At 36.8% G+C, this 22,080-nt stretch overlaps 1 protein-coding gene across 2 annotated transcripts in view; it reads left to right on the forward strand.

Annotated features, from left to right (window-relative positions):
- The window catches only part of LOC141492498 (peroxisomal ATPase PEX1-like), a 51,527-nt gene that overhangs the window by 21,120 nt on the left and 8,327 nt on the right, over window positions 1-22,080 (forward strand). For both annotated transcript variants that reach the window (XM_074192820.1, XM_074192821.1), the window contains exons 7-19: window positions 2,816-2,939; window positions 3,122-3,231; window positions 4,332-4,414; window positions 6,013-6,145; window positions 8,496-8,592; window positions 11,518-11,688; window positions 13,594-13,748; window positions 14,834-15,023; window positions 15,276-15,442; window positions 16,857-16,991; window positions 18,804-18,868; window positions 19,825-19,967; window positions 20,055-20,158. In XM_074192820.1, coding sequence (XP_074048921.1) covers window positions 2,816-2,939; window positions 3,122-3,231; window positions 4,332-4,414; window positions 6,013-6,145; window positions 8,496-8,592; window positions 11,518-11,688; window positions 13,594-13,748; window positions 14,834-15,023; window positions 15,276-15,442; window positions 16,857-16,991; window positions 18,804-18,868; window positions 19,825-19,967; window positions 20,055-20,158 — 1,677 coding nt within the window. The remainder of the gene's footprint in view (window positions 1-2,815; window positions 2,940-3,121; window positions 3,232-4,331; window positions 4,415-6,012; window positions 6,146-8,495; window positions 8,593-11,517; window positions 11,689-13,593; window positions 13,749-14,833; window positions 15,024-15,275; window positions 15,443-16,856; window positions 16,992-18,803; window positions 18,869-19,824; window positions 19,968-20,054; window positions 20,159-22,080) is intronic.

The raw sequence follows: 22,080 nt of genomic DNA on the forward strand, positions 1-22,080 counted from the left end.
TACAAATCTATTTTTATTCTAGAATAAGAGAACAAGGCACTAAATTTAGTTTAGTTTCTTTTTTTTTTCTTAGATTTTTGCAAGGCAGATGGGGTTTAAGTGGCTTGCCCAAGGCCACACAGCTAGGTAATTATTAAGTGTCTGAGGCCGGATTTGAACTCAAGTACTCCTGACTCCAGGGCCAGTGCTCTAACTGCATCACCTAGCTTCCCCTTAGTTTAGTTTCATAGCCTTTGTAATGTAATATTAAGCTTCTAAAACTTTACATATTGTTTTAAAATGATTTTTATTTTTTGTTTTAAGTTTCTATTTGTCTTTTTTTTAACATCACAAAAATTTCTCTGTTTTCTTTCCCTTCTCTGAGAGCCATTCTATATAATGTTTTTTAAAGATAAAAGGGGGGGATCAGAATAATTACAATAATAAACTCTGAAAACAGGTGCAGTGTACCTCTACAAAGGGGTGGGATGGGAATATCTTCTTTTAAGACATGCTTATTCTTTATAGTTTTATAACTTTTTTCCTTTGTGTTTCCTTCCATTTACTTATCATAGTCATTGTGTGTATTATGGTTTTTTGGGGGGGTTTTTTGGATTTTGCAAGGCAGTGGGGTTAAGTGGCTTGCCCAAGGCCACACAGCTAGGTAATCATTAAGTATCTGAGGTCAGATTTGAACTCAGGTACTCCTGACTCCAGGGCCGGTGCTCTATCCACTGCGCCACCTAGCCGCCCTGTATGTTATTGTTTTCTTGGCTCTGGTTACTTAATTTTGCATCAGTTAATTCAAGTCTTCCCATGTTTCTCCTTATTCACCATGTTGTTTCTTACAGCACAGTATCATTTTCCATTACATTCATGTGCCAGTTTGTTTTGTCATTCCCTAGTCAATGGATATATCTTTTGTTTTCAGTTCTTTGCTATTCCAAAAGATCTCCTTATTAAAGATCTCCTTGGAATTTAAGCTTAGAAATGGAATCTCTGGGTCAAAGGGTATAAATATTATAGTCACTCTATCTGTTTAATTCCAAATTGCTTTCCATGTGATTTATATTTTACTGTTTTTAATTGTAGAAATTTAGTGTTTTTAATAGAAATATTACTCTCCAGACTAACCTTGTATAGAAGAATTATAAGCAGTTAGTTATCGAATATGTATTTTCACTGATTTTAGTCTCAGAAATGAGTTGTTGCTGTAAAATTCCTTTTCTATATGATAAAATGGGATGAATTTTGGCATTCAAAACTCTTCACACCTGACTTCACCTGATTTTTCCAGTTGAACAAATATTTTTCCCTCTTACATACTCTATGCTCCGAACTGGCTTTGTTCTTCCTTTCGCAAGACATCTCTCTTCCACCTCTTTGAACAGGTTCCTGGGTCCCCTATTCCTGGTATGGGCCCCCCTCCCACCTGAGACTCTCAGAATTCCCAACTGTTTTCAAAGCCTGGTTCAAATGATGCCTACTGAGCCCTTTTCTGATCCCTACATTTCCTCTCTTCCCTTGCCACATTACTATATATGTATTTGGTCTATGCTTCTGTGGACAGGATTTTCTCCAAGAGAATATTAGCTCCTTGAGAACAGAAGCTTTATTTTTGTCTCTGTGTCCCCTGTGCATGTTGTTGTTAAATCATTTCAATCATGTCTGACTCTAAATGACCCACATTTGGGATTTTCTTGGAAGAGATACAAAAGTGTCTATGCATTTCCTTCTCTGGCTCTTTACAGATGAGGAGACTGAGGCCAACAGGACTTAAGTGACTTGCTCAGGGTCACATTAGTAAGTGGTCTGAAGCCAGATATGAATTCAGAAAGATGAGTCTTCCTGACTCCAGACCTTGTCCTCCCTCCACTGGACCACCAGTGCCAGTAAATTGGTGCTTGTAGATTATCTCAGATCTGTTCTTAACATTCTTTGATAGTAAATCCTTGTACCTGATGACTCTCCTGGAACTTCTTTAAGTTCTCATAACTTTCTCACCTACAAAAAAGCAGGGAATGGCAAATGATTTATAAGTTTTAAAATAATATTTTTTCTTTGTTTTACTTATTTAAATAATAGTATTCACTTTTTTTTTTTAAGAACAGCTTTGGGCTGAATTGAGGAGAGAAGGTGAGATAATAGGAACAAAGCTGACCAACAATAGACGTAACTGGCAGGGACACTTGGAATGGTGGGTGACAAGAAAAGAGGGAGGTGACTAGGAAGAAAGGAGTGCTGAGAGTGGGAAGACACTGAAAACACTGATCTCTAGGATAATTGGCATGGAGGCTTCTTTATCTGCCACTTTGCTCCCTCTGACTTTGCCCAGAGAACCATTGGGTAACTTTTCTCTCTGTGGAAGCAGGGTAGCAAGAAATTGCCTTTAAGAGTTACAAGATAGATGCGGCTAGGTGGCACAGTGGATAGAGCACTGGCCCTCGAGTCAGAAGGACCTGAGTTCAAATTCAGCCTCAGACACTTAATAATTACCTAGCTGTGTAGCCTTGGGCAAGCCACTTAACACCACTGCCTTGCGGGGAAAAAAAGTTACAAGATAAAAGCTTTTCAATGATATGTCAGTTCTTTGGCATTAAATAGCTTCATCTTCCACACTTTTTGTATAATTGTAGTAATTAAGCACAGGGAATGCTTGGATTAGTTCTTCAGGCAATGAGTTTTGAGTGTTTTTTTGAATCTCTTAAGTCTAGTATATGTTTGTACCTTATGAGCATCTTTCAGCTATCTTATAAGCTGTAAATACTACCAGCAAGATAAAGAAACAATTTCCAAAGGTAATTCTTTATTTTTTCCTTTCCTTTTTTATGATTAGCATAAAGACATAAGTGAAGAAGAGATCAAATCTGCTTTCAGTTTATGGCTACAGAATTCTAGTACAGTAGCTTGTCCCTGGATACTATCACCTGAAGAATACATTAATTTGACTTTTAAAGATGGTAAGTAATTTTGTTAATTTGGATTTCCTCCCCTTTAACATGCGTACATACTGTCTTTAATTTGTTAAAGAAAATATAGACCTGGTGCAGCCCTCAGTTTATCCTTTCTTTTTAAATTCTGGATTATTTAATTTGAATTAACTATTATTGCAATAATACCTGTATTATTATCTTTTCAATAGGACTGAAGAAGTTTTCTTTGAGTATTGTTCATCCTTTGGAAACAGAAAAAAATGATTTGGAAAATGTCTTTATGTTGAGTGCCAACTTGCTCCAGAAGATTGATATACAAGTAAATGTTTTGTAATTCTAAATATTTAGTGGTTACTTATTTTATATTAAAAATAACATATAGGGGTGGCTAGGTGGTGTAGTGGATAAAGCACCAGCCCTGGAGTCAGGAGTACCTGGGTTCAAATCCGTTCTCAGACACTTAATAATTACCTAGCTGTGTGGCCTTGGGCAAGCCACTTAACTCCATTTGCCTTGCAAAAACCTAAATGATGATGATGATGATGATGATGATGATGATGATGATGATGATGATGATGATGATGTAGTATATAAGTGAGTATGCTATAGAAGACATTCTTAACCCATTGTTCACATTGACAGAACTGAATAGCTGGATTACCAAATATAACTTGATTTTAACATAATTATGGTATCTTTATAAAATCCTGTAACTATACAGTTAGATTTATATTGAATGCTTTTATTAGCAAATAAAATCATTGACAATCTTTAAGAATTTTTTTAAAGTAAATATTTCAAAGAAATTAATTTTGAGATTTGTTGCTAATCTTGGTTCTTCCTATGTATAAAAATGAACTACCAGTACTGCCACTTGTGGGAGAAAAGGGGTTGATACATGCTGCCTTCTGGGTATGTTGTGATTTCTTTGACTTTCATCAATGAATGCAAAGATGACTTTCTGAACAGATCATTGCCTGCTATGTGTTTTTCTTGTCAAATTGATCTGTCTTTCACATTCTTCCTAGTTTGTGTCACTATTTCTTCTTTCCTCTTATTTGATCTAACATCACAATTAAAATGAAAACCAAGTTGTTATTTTAAACAGGTCTTTTAGAAGTTCTACTTAGATAATTCAAAGATTGAATTATGTAACACGCAGAGCAGAGGGTAAAACTATGTTTAAAGGGGTATTGTCCAAATGCAAACTGCTAAAATGTTTTAATTGTGTAAATATTCTTGATTACACAAGGAAATAAAATGATTATAGAAATAAAAAGATTTAATATTGTATGCTACAAATGCAAGTATTCTAAGAGCAAATATGATTGTATGTGAGGGAGACTTTGCTTTCTGTTTCCTAAATAAAACTACCTCATTATCTCTTAAAATTAAAAATACTTTTCTTTGTTATGGTAGATCCATCTGCATCCAGTGTCACAAGAGGAATGCCATGAAGAATCCAGCTTTACTCTTCCGTTTTTAAAACTGAACTCCTTAGGGTAAGAAATGTAGACCAAGTAAAATTTGTTTTAAAATATTCTGGCTCTTTGCTAGGGTCTTTATGTACAGACATTACAACATGGATATCAGTAACTACAAAAATCCTCATTCTTAGATTTTCCAGTGATTCCAGTGATTGTCTGGGAACAGTCAAATGATACCTGGCTCAGCAATTCAACCCCCAAAGGATGTGACTTATTAACCACTTTATATTGAGAATTTATTTGTGAAAAAAATTAAGAAGCTAGATGTGAACCTGACTATTTGTGATTTTTAGGAACAATAATTTATAATTTTTTTTTTGGTTTTTGCAAGGCAATGGGGTTGAGTGACTTGCCCAAGGTCACACAGCTAAGCATTAGGTGTCAGGCCAGATTTGAACTCCATTCCTCCTGACACCAGGGCCAGTGCTTTATCCACTGTGCCGCCTAGCTGCCCCAATAATTTGTAATTCTTTAAGCAAAAAATCTTGTCAAATTTCAATGAAAAGTCATCCTTAGTATTTAAATTGTACTATTTCTTCATCTACTTATAAGTCTGGTAGGTGAGTTTCGAGTGTGCTCTCCCCAGTTCTTAAGAAAGGCAAGAGGGTAACAAGTTCATTAGCTTGCAGGATTTTCATCTAGGTTTTTGACAGATATTTAATTAATACCAGTAACTTCCTAAAGAACTATGATTCAGCACAGTGGGCAGTAGATGGAACTGCTCCTGGAATCAAGAAGACCTCTATTAAAGTCCTAGGGTAGACACTTAAGGCTAGGGGTCCTTGGGCAAGTCCATTAACTTTTTCCACCTCAGTTCTTTCATCAGTGAAATAAGGATAATAATTCCACAGACCTGACCTAGTGAAATAACATGGGAAACCTTTGACTAACCTCCAAGTATTCTCCATGTGTTGTTACTGGTTTTTGTAAGAATAGTTAAAGAGAATAGTTAAAGTTGTCACTGTAAAATTCATTTGGACTGAAATAATTTGGAATTTTTATAAATGAGGCAATACCTAGACAGGATCTTTTAATTATTTATAAATAGTAGGTTTGCTAAGATTTGAGAGGGCATGTTTTTTTTTGTTTGTTTGTTTTTGCAAGGCAATGAGGTTAAGTGACTTGCCCAAGGCCACACAGCTAGGTTATTAAGTATCTGAGGCTGGATTTGAACTCAGATACTCCTGACTCCAGGGCTGGTGCTATATCCACTTCACCACCTAGCCGCCCCAAGGGCATGTTTTAAGAAAAAAAAAATCTGTTTTAATCTTACTTACTTTTTAAAGTACCTATTTATAATTGATATGTTAATTGCAAAAACAAAAATCAAACCTTTAAAATAAATTAAAGCAGTCCTTTAATAAACAATACTAAGCCAAATTAACTTCATTCTAATTTTTGCATATACATGACAGTAATAAAACTGTATTTTTAAAATCTATAATTCAAATTTTTCACTAAATCAGCTTCTTTCCAATAATTAGAATTTTATAAGTTTATTCTATTGTTTAAGATGCTCAAGCCTAATGTAGAAAGCTTAGAGACTTAGTATCAATATTTTATTGTCATTATGCTTCAGTGTTGAATTAACTATTACTTTGCATGTTTTGCAGGGGGTTGAATAAACAAGGAATGATCTCTCTGGAGCATGTCACCCATAGTCTCTTGGGGCGTCCTTTATCTCGACAACTGACCTCCATTGTTGCAGGACTTCGGAATGGAGCTGTCCTTGTCACAGGAGTGAAGGTGCTACTTTCAGCTCATTTACCCATATGCTTTCCATACGCTTAGCTTAAGAGTTGAGTTCTTTTAATGTTTGTGCCTTTTGATTTTGAGTACTGGCTTAAAATAGAATTATACACAAAAAAATTACCACTTTAAGAATACTAATAACATTTTCATTTATTTAGTAAGTAAACATTTTGACCTGAATGAATGCCTTATAATTAGTCTTTAATGTTCTCTACATATTTCTTCTGGATCTTTTATATTGAATTTTCCTTGAGTTCTGGTCATTCCATTACAAATACCTGAAAATCTTTCAGTCTGTCGAATGTCCTTTTTCTCCATTCAGGATTATACTCAACTTTTCTGGGTAAGTTATTTATGGACTCAATCCTGGCTCTTTTGCTCTTCGAAATATAATGTTCCAAGACCTATGGTCTTTTAGAGTAGAAACTGCTAGGTCTTGTGAAATCCTGACTGTATTTCCACGGTATTTACAGTGTATTTTCTTGTTTGCACTATTTTCCCCCTTCTCAGTGGAAGAGTGTTTCCAGTGATATGTCTTCACCTATCCACCATCATAAGGACCTGAAGTAATCTGCCTCATTCTGCTTAAGTTTCTTTTTAGATTTGTCTTCCATTTGATTGGCATGACTTTTTTCTTTTTATTATTATTTTATTATTCTTCATCTGTCTTTCTTGAGTTTCAAGAGTATTCCCTAATAAACATTTATCAGCAGACAAGGTTTCCATAAACTCTATCTAATTTATATCTGATCAAGGTACTGGAACTCTAGGACAAAGTTGATAATCAAAATGGCTACAAATAAGCAAAGCACATGGATTTTACTGCACAGACAAGCCAATTGCATGGAGCCTTTTGATTCTTGTTGTCTTTCAAATTCTAATTTCAGATCCCTGGTTGAGCTGGGGGAGGAACATGCAGCCTAGATGCCCCAGCATTCCCTGCTGAGGGCAGTCCTAGGCAAGGCACCTTCCTGGAGTGGAGGCACCAGGAAAATGCTGACTTCTCTTCAGTGTTCCCTTTTCCAAAGAGCCTCTTGTCACCTCTTGTTTTGATGTCATTGTCATTTCCTGTTAGCTCTCGCTCTCCATTTAACTAAAATTTAAGCAAAGACAGTTGATCTGCAGCAACTACATTCAACAGTCTCTACTTCATTCTTTATCCACTTTCTTTTCTACTGAGAGGACCAAGATCTTGGATTGCAATGCAACCTCATTTAAGAACCCTGGGTCTCTTCAGTGGCCCCAAATTCAGCTCCCGAGACTGCTCCTCCATTGTGGTTTTTGTTCTGCCTTCCCTCAGGTGTCTCTCCCCCCGCCCCCTGGCTTTCCACTGAGGTCATGTCCAATGCAGTTAGTTTTTCTCCTTGTCAGTCAGTTCATTGGTCACTTAACAAAGATTTCACATTTAAAATACCCCCCATATTAAGATAATCTAAAGACCCTATGATCCTCAGTACTGCTTGTTTTGTTTTTACTCTTTCCAGCATCTAGCACATGAATCCTTGTTGGCTTGGATTTGCCAATCTTCAATTCTGTTCAGAAGAGGCAGAAGTCATCCACCCTGGGTGGAGATCCTTTCTGTATTTTTATGGTTTTTCCCCTTTTCCTTTTCTTGATTTCTTGTTTGTTAAGGGTAGTATGGTCTGAGAGACCTGATTTTGAATCACCTTTTCAACACTACATACCTGAACTTGAACAAATCCCCTCTGAACTTTTTAATCTCTTTGATAAAGGGAGGGAATTTTGATGAGGTCTCTTAAGTTAGAACTCAAGCCTGTGATCCTCTAAATTGCTTGGAGCTTCAGGGAACTCTGAAGATGGAATCATGGAGAAGTTACTCCCTGTATAAGAGGAAGGACGCCCTAAACTGACTGTCATTGATCCTTGACATTGACATACTAGTCATCAGGGCCAAATAATTGACTACCCACTGCATTACTGTACTACATTTTGAGAAAAAAATGAAATAATACATTTAAACCAGGGTTTGGCAAACTATGGCTCCCTGGGCAGCAGGCCAGAGTTGGCCCTTGGGCTATAGTTTGCTGGTCCCTAGTTTGAACTTGCACCAAATGGTTGAAGGTATTAGACTTTTATATCCTTTCACTATGAAAAAATTAAATTCCATGGGACACAGACTACAGATTATAAACTCTGAAGGAAGGGACATGTTTTAATACTTTTGTATTTCATAATATCTCTAGCACAAAACAGGGTTATCAGATATTTGATAATTACATATAGATTGATTGTTGGATAAGTTTTGTATTTTGCCATCAATTTTTGTTATTGGATTTATTAGTTATTAATGCATTTCAGTTATTAACAAAAATTTATTTTCCAGGGAAGTGGAAAGTCAACTTTAGCTAAGGCAGTCTGCAAAGAAGCATTTGATAAACTGGATGCTCACATGGAAATAATTGACTGTAAAAGCTTAAGAGGTAGGAATATGATCACTTTTTTATATATCAATTACTTTATAAAAGACAAAGAAAATTTCCTATTAATATTCAATTCTGCTCTTCTTTAACTTCTCAATTTATCTTTTCCATTTTGAGTCCACTTTGTCCTCTTGTTTTTGTTTTTCTCTTTTATGTATCCGAAGGATCGGATGCTTTTCTCAAGGTTAAAGCTTCAGTTCAGTAGTTAAGGGGAAGAAAAGGAGTTTACTTAGTTTGATGTTCTAGGTTTCTCTGAGTCACTGCTGGGGGTTGTTGTTATGGTGAGAATGTGGATAGAAAAGCTTCAAGCTCTCAAGGAGCATGTGCAAATAAACAGACTCCCCTCTGAGCTTTGTCTGTTGTGCTGTTCGCCTTCTTCCTCCATGTTTAGCCAGAGTCCCTGTTTGTACATATCTGTGGTCTTTGCTTTATTTTATGATGGATAGGATTTTTATATGTATGGGCAATGAAGTTTAAATATTAATTATGTTATACTGATTGCTTGTAGGCTTATCATTCTTATATGATAGCCTGGTGAGAAATTTTGGTAATTATTTTAAGGGGTCAGATTATACCTTGAACCAAAGGGAGATGTGAACAAAACTGCTCTATGATTAAAGTGATTCCTCTGTGTAGGCAGATACTCCTACAGCCTTAGGGAAAGACTGATTTACTTTTACTACTTTGTTATATCTATAGACTTGTTATAAAAATAGGTAAATATTCTATTTTGGGTCAGTAGTTACAAATAATTAGTAAATATTACTAATTACAAGTAATATTAGTAAACACTATCCTGAATATTTATTCTCTGAGCATTTTTCTAGATAACTAGTTTACTTTTAATGACTTAATTTAGTTTTCTACAAGTGCAAATTTCTTTTAATGATGAATGACTTGTAGAAAAACCCTTCTGTCAGCCAGTAGGCTGGCATTCATTAATATTTTTTAAAATGGTAGTCTCTATGTTGCCTTTGATTCATTTGGGATAAAAGCAATAAACAGTTTTTAAGAAGTTTTTTAAAAGAGTTTTTAAAAGAAATTTCCTAAAAAAAATTGTCCACGTTTAATTTTTTGAATTAGCATATTTTGGCCATTTCTCAAGAATAAGAGAGCACTGCCCCTTTCCTTTCAAATTAGTCTACAGCAAACTAGTCAGGTAAGAGCTCTGAGAAATTCCTGATTAATCAAGTTGGGTCTCTTTCAGTGAATATGTATCTTCAGGACACAGATCCATTTTGAGTTTTAAAATTTGGTGATCTGTTATTAGAAGTATAGACATTCTGGGGCGGCTAGGTGGCGCAGTTGGATAGAGCACTGGCCTTGGAGGCAGGAGTACCTGGGTTCAAATCCGACCTCAGACACTTAATAATTACCTAGTCGTGTGGCCTTGGGCAAGCCACTTAACCCCACTGCCTTGAAAAATCTTAAAAAAAAAAAGTACAGACATTCTATTTATGTAATTTTTGCTGTCTCTACTGTTTTCTTTGTTCTGTTTGGATCTGACTCTTCCCTCACAACATGTTCAGTTTTTAGATCCATGTTTAGTATGGTTATAAATGTAATGCCTATTTGGATTGCCTTCTATTGGGGCAAGGGGAGGGAAGGGAGAGAAAAAAATTGTACACTCAAAACCTTGCCATTGTATGCAGTTGGAAAAACAAATAAAATATTTATATAACAAAAAAATGTATAGCTATTCCACTTTTGAAAGGAAGCCATGTGATTCAATAGAAAGTGGGCAACAGGCCATTGGGAATCTCTCTCTCTTAGCTCTGACTCAGAGGGTGCCTTTGTACATGTGATTTTATCCCTCTGGACTTAATTTCTCCATCGGAAAAGTGGGGGGAAAGAGGCAATGGGATGGTTCTAATTCAGTCCTTTTCTGCAGAAACTTGATGACTCTGCTGAATGTGAATTAGTTTGTTGGTAGTGATAGTTTTCCTCTAGAATATTGTTACATGCCAAAATATTTGTTCTATATTAAAATAAGCTTAATTTCCTCTAGTTTGTTCCAAAATGTCCCTGACCCTCTTTTATCTTATTAATAGTCTATCCCTCAAACCAAACCATAGGTTCCATCAGTTTCTTTCTTGCTTTTTTTTTTTGCAAGGTCATAGGGTTAAGAGGCTTGCCCAAGGCCACACAGCTGGGTAATTGTCAAGTGTCTGAGGCCGGATTTGAATTCAGGTCCTCCTAACTCCAGGGTTGGTGTTCTGTCTACTGCACTACCTAGCTGCCCCTCCATCAGTTTATTTCACACCCTAAAATGTTCCACAGTAAAGTCAGTTTGGGAACCTGGATTAAGTACTTGATTTCTTGCATCTCTTTTATTTTTTTAGTATTTTATTTTTTATTTGCTTTTCCAAGTATATGCAATGGTAGTTTTTATCAGTCATTTTTTTTTTTGCAAATTTTTGAGTTTTACAGTTTTTCTCCCTCTTTCTCTCCTGCTTCCCCCCATCAGAAAACAATTTGATATAGGCTCTACATTTGTAATCATTATATCTCTTTTAGCTGCTAAACTGTTTTGATATTTTTCTTAACTTTTCTATAAATCCTAAAAAATCTTCTGAATTTCAATAGTTTGTTCTATTTTTCTGCTTTATAAATCTACTCACCAGGTAAAAAAGCTGCCTGTTTTCTTGGGAAAGTGAAGCTGTTCCCTGTAAGCCATTCGTGTTCACAGTGAGCAAGGTTCTAGAAGTTGGTGTGTTAGTCACATCTGAATCCTCAAGTTTTGATCATTGATTCAAACTTAAGTTTCTTAACAATGGCTAAGACTGGCATACAGGCTTTGGAGGAGAAAATTGTCTCCCTGAGAGTTCCCTGTGCCAGTGATGTCATAAGACCACAAAGGTGGAGCCTTGCAGTCTTGGCAGCTCTCAATCAGATTTGGAGCATTTATCATCATCTGTGTTTCAGGGAAAAGACCTGAAAACGTGCAGAAAGCCCTGGAGTCGGCTTTCTCTGAAGCCATATGGAGGCAGCCATCTGTGGTTCTCCTTGACGACCTGGATCACATTGTTGGCGTGTCCACTGTGCCCGAGCAGGAGCATGGCCCTAATGCTGTCCAGAGTCAGCGACTGGCATATGGTGAGTCAGCTACTGGCATCTGGTGAGGCAGTGAGGCATATGGAAAGGGGTTGCCTGGGGGCATCTTCTCTGGCCACAGAACTTTGGGAGCTCTCTTGTTGTCCAGGCAACGCAAACCTGACAGATATGGTTTATACCAATAAATTCTAGGACCTGGAGTCGGGCCCATTTTCAAATCCTGCCCTAGTCACTTGCTAGCTGAATGACCTCAGCCAAATAAATCCCTTCATTTCTTTTTTTTATTAAAGATTTTATTTATTTTGAGTTTTACAATTCCCCCCCCCCAATCTTACTTCCCTTCCCCCACCCCCCACAGAAAGCAATTTGTCAGTCTTTACTTTGTTTCCATATTGTACATTGATCCAAATTGAGTGTGATGAGAGAGCAAAATCATATCCTTAAGGAAGAAACAAAAAGTATAAGAGATAACAAGATCAGACAATAAGATATCTGGGTTTTTTTCCTAAATTAAAAGGAATAGTCCTTGAACTTTGTTCAAACTCCACAGTTCTTTATCTGGATACAGATGGTATTCTCCATTGCAGACAGCCCCAAATTGTCCCTGATTGTTGCACTGATGGAATGAGCAAGTCCATCAAGATGGATCATCACCCCCACGTTGCTGTTAGGTTGATTTCCAATCCTTTGCCACCACAAACAGGGCCGCTATGAATATTTTTGTACAAGTGATGATTTTTACCCTTTTGCATCATCTCTTCAGGGTATAGACCCAGTAGTGGTATTGCTGGATCAAAGGGTATGCACATTTTTGTTGCCCTTTGGGCGTAGTTCCAACTAGCTCTCCAGAAAGGTTGGATGAGTTCACAGCTCCACCAACAGTGTAATAGTGTCCCAGATTTCCCACAACCCTTCCAACAATGATCATTATCCTTTCTGGTCCTATTGGCCAATCTGAGAGGTGTGAGGTAGTGCCTCAGAGAAGCTTTAATTTGAATTTGTCTAATAATTAATGCAAATCCCGTCATTTCTCCAAGCCTCACTTTCCCTATCTGTACAATGAGAGCAGTAATGAGCACCTGCCCCCAAAAGTGGTGAGGATCAAATGAGATAACTTCCCTATGTGAAGAAAGGACTTTGAAGTTATTAGGATGGTGTGGTCTCTGAGTAACTTTCTGCAGTTATCCCATACTGAAATTTCATAACTGGAGCCCGTTGTCCTCTCTGATTTTGGTAAAGTGGTTTTTTTCAGTTTTATAGTTTGAGGTGTTAGTAACATTTGTCATGCTCTCATTTTGAAATATTAGGTAAAAGCACCTTGTCTTCCACAGTGTCTTTTTGAAGGGGCTGTGAGTCTTCATTCTGAGTCAAGCTTTGACACCTTCTTAAGCTACAGAATTTAACCTCAAGAGCCTGAATGGTCACCTCCAGAACTTGCTGACCATAGTTTGGCTTGTTCAGTAAAAGAGAAATCATTAGAGAACCCTTGCTATTTTTATATAGTTTCTATTTGACTCTTTAAATTTGCAAAATGTCCTAATGAGGAACATCACCACATACACAGAGATGCTGTTTATTCTGTACAGGTTCCCATGCTTTCAGTAGGTTATTTTAAATAGTGGTGAAGTTATTGTTCAGAAAGCTATGAGCATATATCTAATTTAGAGATTATCTGTAGACCATTATAATGTTAAAAGTATATGGAATGGGGAGCAGCTAGGTGGCACAGTGGATAGAGCACTGGCCCTGGAGTCAGGAGGACCTGAGTTCAAATTCGGCCTCAGGCACTTAATAATTACCTAGCTGTGTGACCTTGGGAAAGTCACTTTACTCCATTGCCTTACAAAAACAAAACCAAAAAAAATATATAGAACATATTTAATTTATGAGGATTTTGGGGAAACTATTAAACTGTTATGCTAATAGAGAACTATTACTTATATTTAGCATTGAGAGACATGATCAAGGAGATTATTGCCATGGGAAGTTTGATTGCTTTGATTGCCACAAGCCAGACTCAGCACTCCTTGCACCCTTTACTTGTTTCTGCTCAAGGAATCCACCTGTTTCAGAGCTTCCAGCCTATAAATGCTCCAGATCAGGTAATAGTGCTTGGGAAAGAAGTGGTTCAACTCTTTGTAGAAAGAACAATGATGCTTACTATTTTTCTTGAGAAGGCCAGTTGAAGCAGGACTGGGGTGACTTCAGGGGTGTGCTAGACTTGGGCCTGAGAACATCTTCCAAAATCAGCCTCTTTTTTGGACACCTCCCTGCTCTGTCCAAAAGGGATTGGAGAGCAGCTCCAGTGATCTCGCCTTACTGCCAGGGCACATGTCCTGGAAGCTGTAAATTGAAATTATATGAAGTGCCCTGAGATAGTCCCATGAACAGTTCTGTGGATTTCTGGACAAGAGCATATAAAATTAAGTTTCATAGAAACAAACTCGTTTGGATATAGGACTAGAAGGAGGGGAAGCCCACAAGCTAATAAAGGATGATTGTATTTGGACATACAGCAAGCCAAATCTAGCATAAGGAAGAAAGGTATTTAGAAAAATCTGACATGCCAGTTGTTTATATGAAGGGAAGCTGCTTGTCATAAATAGAGAATATTCCTTTGCGGGGTATGGGGTGGGTGGCTAAAATGCTATGATATAGACACTTTTCTTTTTAAAGTTTACTAGCCTAAATATTTTTTACTAACCTGCGTTACCCACTCAGAATCCTCACAGTGAAGCATCAGGTGAAGTTTCTTGTACTGTCAACTGGATTTTAATTTTTTATTTAATTTTGTCATTATCTTGATTTTTCCCTAGACTTGACCTGTTTTAACCATTCATATTAATCTATAAAGCATTAGTATGTTTTAGTAATATAAATTATCACAGGCAAAAACCATAGATTACTAAATAACTTTGGTTGGGAACAAGAAATTTTACCTTTGCTCATGTAGACTAGTCTTTCAATAATCAACTTATTAATTTCTCCACACATTTTTGGGAATGACATTTCAAGACCTAAAAAAGAAATGTATTGTATTCATACTTCCATTTGTATTGTTTAGGTTTTTTTTCATGAGTACAAATAATTAAGTTTTATAACATTGAATTTTCTCAAAAATTATGTGCAAAAAATTTAGATATGATTAGAATTCTGAATTCTAATTATCTTTCCTCTTGCCTCCCAGGAACAAAGACAGGAAATTCTGCATTGTGTAATAAAAAATAAACTTAACTGTGATGTAGATAAATTCACTGATCTTGACCTGCGTTGTATTGCAAAAGAAACTGAAGGTTTTGTAGCTAGAGATTTCACAATGCTTGTGGATCGAGCTGTCCATGCCTGTATCTCCAGCCGGAACGTGTGCACAAAGGAGGGTATGTTTTGCTGGCAAAATCTATAGCTGAGGACTGTGTTTTCCTTCATATAGAAATGCATTTACAGTTAGCCCAAATCAAAGATTAATTGATTTTCATTTTTACTTGTTAAAGAGGCATTTGACTAGTTAGCATTGTGAACTAAGACAAATGAAGTGTGTTGAAAAATTCTTCAACATCAAATGCATTGAAAATTCATTTTGTTGAATATCAAAAGTGCCAGAACTATTTTATTTGTTATTTTTAAAACAGGATTACTTTTAAAAACATTAGACTTTCAAAAAGGTCTCAAAGGCTTTACACCAACATCTCTGCGAAATGTAAACCTTCATAAGCCTAAAGATGTAGGCTGGGACAAGATTGGTGGCTTACATGAAGTTCGGCAGATTCTCATGGACACCATACAGTTACCAGCCAAGGTATTTTTTTTTTTAATTGGAAGAAGTAACTTCCAGAAGAAGTACAAAGTGATGATTTTACCTTTGCTCCTAGGAGTTGAGAGCACAAATATTTCAGAACAAGGCTTCTTAAGAGGCCTGCATAGTGGATTTCAGAGCTGTCCTGCACATAGACTTGTGAAGGGCAGGGGGGTACGGTCTAGGAGCTGGGGAGACATGTGAGGCTGATGGCAGAGTAGCAGGTGGAGGCAGATGTGGAATTGAAGGGAATGGACACCAGGCAGAAAAGAAAGGAAGCGTGTTCAAAGCAGGTTTGTGCCATCTGGCCATTCCAAAGCTCCTGTGGGAGAATCTAGGAAAGTCACTGGGTTGAAAGAGCAGAGACGCTCAGAAGATGATGTAGCTGAGCCAGGGATCTGAACATAGAGGCTAGAACTAGGAAGAAAGGGGCTGGACATAGGAGAGACCTAGGACTGCAGCTGCTGAGATTGCAGAGAAACTCAGCAAACATCTGTTAAGATGTAATTATTACTGTGGGTCAGGCCCTTTGTCAAGTCACCTCAAAAAGGGATGATCAACAGGGGTTCAGGCCCTACATTGTGCCTGAAGACCATGATGAGGATGAGAAACCCCTTATGTCTAGGCATGGTGCCTAGTACTTATCCTATTTACTTCAGAGATTATCCCATTGGCTCCTCCCTGGAGGCAGGTGCTATTATTAATTATCCCCATTTTACAGATGAGGAAACTGAGGTAAATAGAGACTAAATGACCAAATGATTTGTTCAGGAACACTCAGCTGATAAATAGCTGAGGTCATATTTGAACTCAGGTCTTCCGGAATCCTGACCAAGCTCTGACCACTCACCACCAGCTGTCAGGGCTGATTTGATATTGAGCTGATATCTTTTGTGATGTGACAAAATCAAAATCAATGTATAAGGGGAGAGTGGGTAATACTCATAATCATCCATTTACTAAATACCCATTACATAGAAGATTCTGTATTTGTCATTGAGGGATATAAAAATAATTAAGTTGCAATCTTGCCCTTATAGACTCTACAGTCCAGCAGATGTCATACAGTGATTTTTTTTTCTTAATGCTATGCTTTATTTTCAAGAATGTAATATATAACCTGAGAAGGCAAGGAAGAGGGTAAGATAGAAAATGCTAGCTGAACTCTTCTAATTCTTGTGCAGCAAATACTACTAATTAATCTGTTTTTCCTATATTTTTATATGTAGAAAATAGTTTGTCAGTTTCATTCAGAACTTTAGCCTCTTAACATAAATACCTTATTGTCGCCACGCTTTGCATTTAAACAAGTGGTGCAGTTTGGACTGAATCTGAAAAATTTTTTTCTAAATGCATTTTGACTGTTGGTTGATCACATTTCAGTTTTAGAATTCAGCTTTTTTGCCATATTTTTCAGTACCCGGATTTATTTTCAAACTTGCCTATCCGACAAAGGACAGGAATACTGTTGTATGGTCCTCCTGGAACTGGAAAAACATTAATAGCTGGAGTAATTGCACGAGAGAGTGGGATGAATTTTATCAGTATCAAGGTATGCTAAATATTGTACAGGCTAGCAGGTGCGTGAGAGATTGGGAGTCAGTCTTACTATTTAGCAAGCTTTGATTATGATATTCTATGAGAGCAAATTATTTTCTGGAAGTTTGGCATTATGATTTAGAAAGCTTTTATCTATAATGATATCCTACAAGAGCAAATTATTGATGTTTGTAGATATGCATGTAGATATATGTGTTCACATACATGCACATGTGTGTATATGTGGTATACACAAACACACATACACTGATTTGGCTCTTTTATTTAGGTTCTGAGATAACTGGCCTGTAATACATACTCACACGAGACTGATTAATGCCAGAAAGAGATTATATTTATTTACCTTTGGGATATACCTTCCAAGTCAGGGAGCATCCCCCCTCCTGGGTAGTCCTGATAAATCCCTCTTCTCCATCTTCTTTCTTTCCAGACTCCACAATGATCAATTTTCCTATTTGTATTTGTCTTTACAACAAAGTTGCAGCACATTTTCTTTGATATATTACATTTTCCAGGTTTACCTTTCATTGTATATTGTCTACATTTTGATTTTGCTTCTTCCTTTAGACTGAAGAACTTTTAATCTTACCAACTAGAGTCTATTGCATTGTAGGATGGATTGTTAATAGGAAGATTTCATGAAAAGAACTAGCTAATATCTAGAGTGAAAATCCTTAGTTTTTGTCAAAGAAAGGGGCATCCCTTCTTGTGCTCTAGACCTTTATTGTAAACTTGTAGACTTACAATTAAGACTACAAAAACAATAGTTTATACAGAGTGGTCCAAAGTCATAAGACAGTTTTAAACTGGTTCAGGTCAGAGAGAGGATGCGCGTGTGTGTGTGTGTGTGTGTGTGTGTGTGTGTGTATTACATATAAATGATCTGTAACAATAATTTCCATATTATCAGAAATTTTGATTAATTGTATATTGTGGTTGTCTTGAGTACTACTGGGTCTCTAGTTTATGTTTCATCATTGATCAATTCATATTAAAGAATATTCATTTCCAATAGCATTAGTCTCAGTTTTGAAAAATAATAAACATTAAAAATTTATCAAATGAAGTATTTTGGTTTACTTTTAAATTTTAAATTGTTTACACTTGAATTTAAAAGTTTGCTTTGAGAAAAGTATACTTTATCTTCCTTTTCCTTTTAAAAACATGCATACATTGGTCTCAGGAGATGAAGATAATAGCCAAAGAATTCAGTATCTTCCTTCCTCCAGGGCAAATCACAGTCCCAGGTCCCCTGCATCGCCCCCATTCTGGAATAAACAACATTGTAAGATGCTGTGGCCAGCAACAGAAGCCTCCGGGCTCTCTGGGGTCATGTTGGAAGGCTTCCCTTTTCGGGGTGCCAGAGGGCATCACATGAGTGATGCCAAGTAGCCACTGTCTTACAAGTCTGAGTATGCTAAAGAACTCAGTCATCATTTTAAATATGGGAGAGACCAGTTCATTTGTCTTTAATTTTTGAATTTCCCATGACCTTGTCTTTGGATTTTTAAACCTGTGGTGGATCTCTTCAGAATGTTTTTTGGGTTTTTTTTTTTGTTTTTTTTTTTAGGTTTTTGCAAGGCAAATGGGGTTAAGTGGCTTGCCCAAGGCCACACAGCTAGGTAATTATTATTAAGTGTCTGAGACCAGATTTGAACCCAGGTACTCCTGACTCCAGGGCCGGTGCTTTATCCACTACACCACCTAGCCACCCCCAGAATGTTTTTTGATAACCAGGAAGAGATTCCATTTGGAAGTGATAACTTTGTTTTGAACACTAATAGAATTCTATTCTCTCTGATAGGGGCCAGAACTTCTCAGTAAATATATTGGAGCAAGTGAACAAGCTGTTCGAGATATTTTTATCAGGTTGGTTCTCCACAGATTTGTTTTATTTTAAGATAAAAAATATTTACCAATATTTCATTATTGGTAAGAGGTTTTTGATAACTTTCTGTTTATAAAGTTAGTGTTCATGAGCTTTATTAGCTAACTTGGATGTCAGAGATCCTTGTATTCTAATGCTTGTTAATTGTAAATTGACGTTTTTATTGGGATTTATATTTAAACACAGATAGTTTTATTCTTCCTTTACCATATACTGATTATTTCTTTGTATTATAGATCAAGCTACAAAACCATGGTTTCCAACAGTAAAAGAGAAAAAAATTGAACTTCTAATTATCATTATTTGCAAATGTTTTATCTACCATGATAACTTTATGGTACTAGGATTTATGAATTAATTTGTTTTGCACTTTTGATTTATTTTTAGTAGATTTTTATTAATTTCTTTTGTTTTTATACTACCTAAATTTACCCCTGAATCTTCCCTTCCCTATTCCTATAGAATTATAATGTGTATTATTCCTATAGAATTCTATTAAAACGAAAAAAAGAGAAAAGCATTCAACATAACTGATCAGTACAAAGAAAAAAAAAACATTGTCTTCAACATTCCATACCTATGAAACCCATTCCCAAACCTCCAAAACAATTCCCATGCATAGGAATTGAGGTCTCCTCATATCTCTCCTTGGGACCAAGTTTTTCCTTTGAAATCTGGCAGAATTCCCTTTTATTTCCTCTGTGCACTTGGCTCTTAGGTTATTATATTGTTTTCTTGGATCTGCTTAAGTCTTTTTGCATCCAGGTACATACGTCTTTCCCTGCTTCTCTCTCCCTCTCGTGGTTATCATTTATTAGCCCACAGGTCATCACATTCATGGAACCATTCGCATCTGCTTGATTTCCAAGTCTTTACTGCCACAAAAAGTCCTTTTAAATTCTCAGACTTGATGAGGACCTAACTGTGTTTCTTCCAGGGCACAGGCTGCCAAGCCTTGCATCCTTTTCTTTGATGAATTTGAATCCATTGCTCCTCGCCGAGGTCACGATAACACGGGAGTTACAGACCGGGTGGTTAACCAGCTCCTGACTCAACTAGATGGGGTAGAAGGTTTGGATGGTAAGTATTGGCCTTGCTCAGTTTTCTTTTTTCTACACCCACACAAAAAAGTTGTCAAATCATAATTATAATTTTCTTTTTCTTCAGGTGTTTATGTATTGGCTGCTACTAGTCGTCCTGATTTGATTGACCCTGCCCTGCTTAGGCCTGGTCGTTTAGACAAATGTGTTTATTGTCCTCCTCCTGACGAGGTGATCCTTTCTTCTATATGGTCCCAATCAGCACATGTTATGTAGTTCTCGTGAGTTTTATTTCCATTGGTTAACAACAGTGGTCTTGCAGTTGCATAAGAGGACTGACATTTTTACTGTCAACCCTTGACCCTAGAAGGCAACTAAGAACTTAGAGACCACTCAGCTTCTAAGGCATTATAGAACTCTGATTCAAGAGGCAAGTAGGAAGACCTTTAGGCACTTCTCTGATTGCTGGACAAAATGGATCCACCAGAGAAGTCAATGGCAAACCACTCCAGTATCTTTGCCACAAAAAAACCCAAATGGGGTCAAAAAGGCTTGAAAACAAATGAAAAACAATAAATGAAAAACAATAATCCTTGGAACTTTTGTGTTCATGTTTTATTCACTGAGTAAATATATTCTGCAGAAGATGTGAAGTCTCTTTTAACTATTGCCCCAAGAAGCTAAAAGCTCTGGAATGGTTGGCCAGTTAGAACAGATGTACTTCGATTCCAGATTAGGTTTTTACTCCTCAGTTCTATCCTCAGAGTTCTCATTCTTAATGGATTAGTGTTGTGTCTGAGTCTTTCTGACCCTGTTTGGGATTTTTTTGGCAAAGGTACTGGAGTAGATTATTACTTCCTTTTTCAGCACATTTTACAGATGAGAAAACTGAGGCAACTGTGAAGTGATTTGCCCATGGTCACACAGCTAGTAAGTGTCTGAGGCCAGATTTTACTTAGGTCTTCCTGACTCCAAGCCTAGCTCTCTATCTACTGCTTCACCTAATTGGCCTAATTGACAATTGACAACTTGGACCTTTTAAAAAAGAGAAAATATATATGTGAACATTGAACCCAAATGTTATAAATATATAAGCAAATTTCTGAGTTTCATTTTCAGTTAGTTCAGTTAGAGACTTTTTTTGTTTTGTTTTTGCAAGGCTATAGGGTTAAAGTGATTTGCCCAGAGTCCCACATCTAGGTAATTACTGTCTGAAGCTGAATTTGAACTCAGGTCCTCCTGACTCCAGGGCCATTCTGTATCTGACACCTAGCTACCCCTGGTGTGATTTTTATGATGTTGCATAACTCTTGTTAAACATAGGATTATAAATTTGATATTTGCCCAGTTCCTCAAGAAATTTATTCTGACATAAGAAGAACTTACGATTTTCATTCATTTTCTTACACTTTTCCTTTCCTTTTTGCAGAAGGTTAACAAGGAAAGTAGCCTTTATAGAAAGTAATTTTTATTTTTTGATAAAAGTGTATTGGAAAATTCTTAAAAATTCACTTAAAAAAGGAAGTTTCCATTTTCAGATTGCACTGTCATTGATGAATATCGGCTCTTGTAACTATCTCCAGCTGTTGAGATTGCCTTCCAGGTGCTAGGAGACTTCCTCTTCTAAGCTCCTAATGTTCAGCTCAGCACTTGTCCCACCTCCTTTTCTAGTCATACTTTTTCAGGTGATCTTTTTTTTTTTTGCTTTTTTTTAAATTTAATATTTATTCTCATTTTGTACAATTAATGTTATTTTTACATTAGTAGAATATTCTTGTTTAAGAGCAAACAAGATACCCCCTCCCCCCCCCATAAATATAGACTTGCTTCAGCGATAAAGTAAAGGGGAGAGAAAAAAATTAAAATTAAAAAATAATAATAATAATTGTAGGTATTGGCCAGGTGGCGCAATGAACGGAGCACCAGCCCTGGAACCACGAGCACCTGAGCCCACATCCGGCCCCCCCGTACACACAACAATCAATCACCCAGCTGTGTGACATGCAAGCCACCCAATCCCCCACTGCCCTGCAGAAAAAAAAAAGACCCAAAATAAAATAAAATAGTAAAATAGTAATAATAGTAGGGGTGGCTGGGTGGTGGACAGAGCATTGGCCCTCGAGCCAGGAGTACCTGGGTCCCAATCCGGTCTC

Source organism: Macrotis lagotis, chromosome 7, assembly GCF_037893015.1.
Source record: "Macrotis lagotis isolate mMagLag1 chromosome 7, bilby.v1.9.chrom.fasta, whole genome shotgun sequence".
In the NCBI taxonomy this organism is placed as follows: domain Eukaryota; kingdom Metazoa; phylum Chordata; class Mammalia; order Peramelemorphia; family Peramelidae; genus Macrotis; species Macrotis lagotis.